At 40.1% G+C, this 6,412-nt stretch overlaps 1 protein-coding gene across 1 annotated transcript; it reads right to left on the bottom strand.

Annotated features, from left to right (window-relative positions):
• Positions 1–3,543: 3,543 nt before the first annotated feature.
• On the bottom strand, positions 3,544–3,918 carry LOC148948800 (uncharacterized). The gene has a single exon (XM_089095018.1). The coding sequence runs from the start codon at positions 3,916–3,918 to the stop codon at positions 3,544–3,546; it is 375 nt and encodes a 124-aa protein (XP_088951144.1).
• Positions 3,919–6,412: the final 2,494 nt, after the last annotated feature.

Below are 6,412 nucleotides of genomic sequence, written 5' to 3'. Positions count from 1 at the left end.
AAACTATAGCAACAAAATTAATGTTAAAATTTAATTAATTTGGTATTTCTTGATAATTTAACTGTGAAACGTTTAAACAAAACAAAACACTACTGAAACAGTCCGACTCTATCATTTCAAAGAAAGATAAACGAAATGAAATATTAAAAATCAAGAATATTTAACTGTGATATGGTAAACCACAACCAAACACCACTGAAATATTCCAACTCTTGCGATTCAACGAAGGAAATTCAAAATGAACTTTGAAAAATCCAGAAAATGTAACTGTGACAAGGTAAACCACAACCAAACACTACTGAAATATTCCAACTCTTGCAATTCAACGAAAGAAATTCGAAATGAACTTTGAAAAATCAAGAAAATGTAACTGTGACACGGCAAACCACAACAAAACACTACTGAAATATACAAACTCTTGCATTTCAACGAAGGAAATTCAAAATGAACTTTGAAAAATCAAGAAAATGTAACTGTGACAAGGTAAACCACAACCATACACTTTTGAAATATTCCAACTCTTTTTTTTCAAAAAAAGAAGTTCAAAATTATCTGAAAAATCAAGAGAATGTACCCACAACGAAACACTATTGGAATATTCCAACTCTTGCATTGCAACGATAGAAATTCAATATGAACTTTGAAAAAACAAGAAAATGTAACTGTGACAAGGTAAACAACAACCAAACACTACCAAAATATTCCAACTCTTGCATTTCAACGAAAGAAATTCAAAATGAACTTTGAAAAATCAAGAAAATGTAACTGTGACTAGGTAAACCACAACGAAACACTAGTGAAATATTCCAACTCTTTCATTTCAACGGATGATATTCAAAATTAACTTTTAAAATTCTATAGAATGTAACTGTGTGGATGAACTCCATATCCAAACATTAATGAAATATTCCAACTCTTGGATTTCAAAGTAAGAAATTCAAATTGAACATTGAAAAATCATGGAAATGTAACTGTGACAAGGTAAACCACAACCAAACACTATTGAAATATTCCAACTTTTGCATTTCAACGAAAGAAATTCAAAATGAACTTTGAAAAATTAAGAAAATGTAACTGTGACAAGGTAAACCACAACCAAATACTACTGAAATATTCCAACTCTTACATTTCAAGAAAAGAAATTCGAAATGAACTTTGAAAAATCAAGAAAATATAACTGTGACACGGTAAATTACAACGAAACACAACGGAAATATTCCAACTTTTGCTTTTCAACGAAAGAAATTCAAAATGAAATTTGAAAAATAAAGAAAATTTAACTGTTACAAGGTAAACCACAACAAAACACAACTGAAATAATACGACACTTGAAATTAAAAGTAAAAAATAAAAAATGAACTTTTAAAAATAAAGAAAAAGTACCTGTAACAAGGTAAACCACAACCAAACACTACTGAAATATACCAACTCTTGCAATTCAACTAAAGAAATTCGAAAAGAACAAAGAAAAAACAAGAACAAGAAACTTAGAAAACTAAAAAAACTCAAACAGAAAACAGAAATATACAAACTCTATCACTTAAAATACATAAATTCAAACTTAACTTTGAAAAATAAATAATATGTAACTGTGACAAGGTAAACCACAACCAAACACTACTGAAATATTCCAACTCTTGCATTTCAACGAAGGAAATTCAAAATGAACTTTGAAAAATCAGACCTTTGGAGGGGGGGGGGGCCGGGGGGGGGGGGTCGTTCTGTGTCTCAATGCACAAAAAAGTATAAGAAATGGGGGAGGGAAGTGGAGGGGAGGAGGGGAGGGGAGGAGGAGGTGGGAGTAGGAGGAGGAGGGAGGAGGAGGAGGGGAGGAGGAGGAGGGGAGGGGAGGGGGAGGAGGGAAGGGGAGGGGAGGAGATGGAGGGAGAGGGGCTCCTTTGGGGGGCCAAAGGGGGAGGGGCTCTTTGGGCCCTGGGGGGGGGGATCTGGGGGAACCTTGAGGGCCGGGGGGCCCTTTGGGAGCCCAGTGGACCTTTGAGGACCGGTGGCTTCCTTCGGGGTTGGGGTAGAGGGATTGGAACCCTTTGGGGTTGGGGTAGGGGGATCGGAACCCTTTGGGTTGTGGTATAGGACCTTACGACACTGTTAAAATCAAACTTGTGTATCATAACGACCACAGATTTTACCCTCAAATTCTCTTCTATAATCATCTTTTAGAATGTCTCTAACTGTTTCGCGGAAATAATTCCATAAAATGGTTAAAACAGTTTCGCCCAAATAATCTCTAAACGTAATTTTAGCGTGTTCCTTTTGTTTAGCATCCCTATGCTTTCACATTTGAAATTACAAAAGAAACCCTTTCGCGCGCTAAGATCAAAACATTTGGTCGGAAACGATTTTTCTCGAAGAACTCCAAATTAATTCCCTTTCGTGAATCAATTCTCTTTAGAACAACAAATTAATTCCCCTTTCATGTCAATCAATCAATCACGACATCATCTGTCATGTGTGATCTAAAATTTGCCCGGAGACATTTCTCTTGGTAGAACTCCAGACATTAATTAACTTGACGTCATCTGTCAGACATTAATTAACCTTACCTGGAAACAATTTGATTAATGACTCAATAATGCGTGAAAGTGACAGAGTTCCTGTTTTTCCTTTTTCACTGACAAAGACCATAAACAAGACAAAGTTCCTGTTTTTCCATTCTCACTGACAAAATCAATAAAACACACATAACAATCCAAGAAAACAGCCATAACAGTGACAAAATTACTGTTTTTTCATTTTCACTGACAAAAACCATAAAAATATACATAAATGTGAGAAAGTTCCTGTTTTTCAAATTCTCGGTGACAAAAACCATAAAACATCCTTAATTTGATGTTGACATCCGAGAAAATCATCAAATAAATTGAACAACACTCATAACCATCCAAGAAAACAGACATAAATGTGAGAAAATTCCTGTTTTTCCAAGTGAGAAAATTCCTGTTTTTTCATTCTCACTGAGAAAAACCATAAAAACATGCATAAATTATGTAAAAAAGTTGTAGGTGGCAGCAGGGTGTTCTCGTCACTCTGGTACCCCCCTTTCTACTGTTATTTGCAACCTGCTTACTTTGCCCTACATGAACCCAAACAGGTGCTATGGCAGATCTATTTTCTCCGTGACGACGATTCGTTCGGATCCTATAAAAAAATTTATATACAATCTTTACAAAACGAGGAGGCGTTGCCTATTCCCGATATCCTGACAGGGCGTCAGCGCTGGCGTTTGCAACCCCTGGATGGCTACTAACGGTGAAATTTTATGCTTCTAGAGCGTGAATTCACCGAGATAATTTTTCGTTCCTGGTTTGATATCACATGAAGCCACCGTAACGGATCATGGTCAGTTTCGACGAAAAAATGCCGACCTGTCCGGATGTAATAAAGCTTAGATATTGGCCATTTTATCGCTAGTAACTCCTTCTCGATCATAGAGTATTGACTCTCAGCTGGTGTCAGTTTCATGCTGATGAAGCCGATAGGATGTTCCTTCACGTCAGTTTTCTGAGTCAGGACTGCCCCCAGTCCTTAATCGCTTGTGTCCGTTTTCGGAATGTGGGGTGCGCTGTAGTTTTGATTTCTTAAAACAGGAGCTGAACACAACACCTCCTTCAGGGATTCGAACGCCTGTTCTGTATTGAGAATCCATTCGACAGCTTCTGGGTCGTCATCTGACGGGGTAGTTTGGCCAAAACTGCAAAGTTCTGGATAAAGCAGCGATAGTATCCAACTAGTCCCATAAATCCTCGAACATCCTTTTTCAAGAGAGGTGGTGGATAACTGACAATTCCCCGGACCTCCACATCCAAATATATGTCCCAAGAACTCTGCTTCTCTATCGCTGAATCTGCAGTTCCTTGGATTGGCTGTCAGCCCTGGTGAACGCTTTCTCTGTAGCATCATTTTGATGTGTCGCAGGCGATCCTCGAAGGTATCACTAAAAATGACAATATCATTGATGTGGCAGTGACAGAACTTCAAAACTTTAAGAACACAATCCATGAGCTTCTGGAATCGTCCACTGGCTCCTTGAAACTTAAATGGTGTTACGAGAAATTCATCTAGACCTTTTGGCGTCACAACTGCTGTCTTGTGTATTTTCCAGTACTCTCGGGTTAGCTCCAGCTTGCTGGTAAACTATTCCTTTCTCAGTTCCTCAAACATCAAGGTAGTGGGTAAAAATTCTGCCTTGAAGTATTATTGATTCCCCGATATTCGGCACAAAAATCACATCGTCCCATGTGGCTTTGGTACCAGTACTATTGGTGAAGCATAATCACTCCGACGGTCTTATGATGCCTTCTTTCAGCATCTTAGCCACTTCAGTTTTACCAGGTGCCATTTCACTGCTTGACCTCGGTCGGGTTTCTTCTCACGGGTGGGTTACTGCCAGTGTCGATCTCTTGCATCACGAGATCGGTTTTTACAAGTCTGTACGAGAGGGTTGTTCTGCATCTTCTCAACACTGTAACCAAATTCATTTTCTGGCAATGACTCAAAATTCCATTGATGGATGTCTGGATGGCTTCCTCGAAGTCTCCGTCATTTTCTGCTCCCATATAGTCCGTCATCTCTTCCAGAATTGTGTCTGCGTAATTGTCTGCTTGAATAAATAAGATTTCAGTTGGATTTGTACTTTCCAAGAAGGCGTGGAAAAGTTTCGACTTCTTTTTCCTATCGGGAAATTTTACCACGTAATTCACACTACCGGTGTTCTTTAGGATTTTGTCCAAATCATACCACTGGTCCTCAAATTTGCTGTTTTTAAACAGTAAGAGAACCAGCACTTTCTCTCCCACTTCAAACTCTCGGCTTCCGGTTGTGATTATACCAGGTATTCTATCGTTCCTGACCCGACAATAAGTTTTATTGTGTAGTCTCGGTCCATTTGCTAAGTCACTCCCGCATATTGACCAGGTAAGTGACTACTGATTCAGACGTCCCTTTTTTCTTCTCTTCGCACTCCTCTCGCAGAACATCTAATGCTCTGATGTGATGCCCGTAGATCAGCTCGAATAGTGAGAAACCAGTTAAAGCCTATTTAGTCTCCTTGTAAGTGAACAAAAGATATGAAAGATATTGATTCCGCTTTTTCGGCTCGTCTCTGACGAACTTCCTTAGTATCTGCACTATATTCCCATTTAACCTCTCAACCGATCCCTCTGTCTCCAGGTGGTAAACTCTGGTACAAAGGGGTTTAATGACAAGAGCCACGTACATTTTCTTCATCCCTTGGGAGATTGGGTTACTTCCGTTGTCGGTCAGGATGTCAGAAGCCCCACTCGGGAGAAAAACTTGATCATTTCGTCAGCTATCTCTCCGGATATCTGGTTGCATAGTCGCTTATCACTATGATCCACCTGAAACCTGTTTTACTACACTCTAGAGGTCCAATCAGGTTCATTCCTATTTCGTGGAAAGGAGTTTCAATGATAAAAAGTGGTCTTAATGGCACCCTCTCTGTCTGGCGTTTCTTGGCTGTCATATGGCAGTCATGACCCTGCTGATAAACTTTTGCTACGTCTAACTAAACATTTGACCAAAAAAATTTTTCCAGAATCCTGTTAGTAGCTTGTTGCCTTCCCATATGTCCTCCCATAGGTTAATTAATGGCCAGTTTTAGCACTTCTGTTCTGTGGGCTGAAGGAACCACTAATTGTCACTTCTGCTCGTCCCGATCTTCAGCCTCGACAACTCCGTAAAGGATCTCACCCTTTACAACAAAATTTTTTGCTTCTGTAGATTCACCCTTCGCCCAAATACATAATCCTTGCAAGATTTTGTTCATCCTCCGCAACTCAGGAAACCTTTTCCTTTCTGTACAGGTTCCATCTGAGAGTCCTTGCCGTCAAGCTTGCTCTGAAACGCGGTCTTCCTTTTTCTAGGCTTCTGCCCCCGACTCTTCCGTGTTTTACCTCCTCCAGAAAACACCGAGTCATCGAAGTCAAACTGCAGTGCCTCTGAAATATCCATGGGAAGCATCCTGCTTGCTTGCTCTGGTCCTCGTTGTCACAAACACCTCAACTTCCAAATCTACCAGCCTCGAGAACTCTGGAACAGTTATCACTACTAGGAATCCTTTGAGATCCGATCCAATACTGCAACCTCTACCGAAAATTCAACAATCAAACCATCTGCTTGTTTTCACCCTTACGTCCACTGTTGCTGTATGGTATTCGTGTGTGTCACCATGTGAGCATCTTAAGCTTCTAGGCTGCGCCCAGCCCCACGGCTCGTCTGGTACCAGCTTTGAGTGCAGAACTTTTATGTCCGCTCCACTGTCCAACAGGATTTCGATATATACTCCGTCTACTTTGCCTTAAAGTACTACCGATGCCCCTTCCGACTCCTAGTGATCTGACCTTTTCGAACTCTCCGCCACGAAACCTGTCCCGTG

The sequence above is a fragment of the Artemia sp. Qi Xiang Cuo genome, chromosome 9, assembly GCF_049724085.1.
Source record: "Artemia sp. Qi Xiang Cuo chromosome 9, ASM4972408v1, whole genome shotgun sequence".
Lineage (NCBI taxonomy): Eukaryota > Metazoa > Arthropoda > Branchiopoda > Anostraca > Artemiidae > Artemia > Artemia sp. Qi Xiang Cuo.
This window is presented reverse-complemented; position numbering and strand designations above follow the sequence as displayed.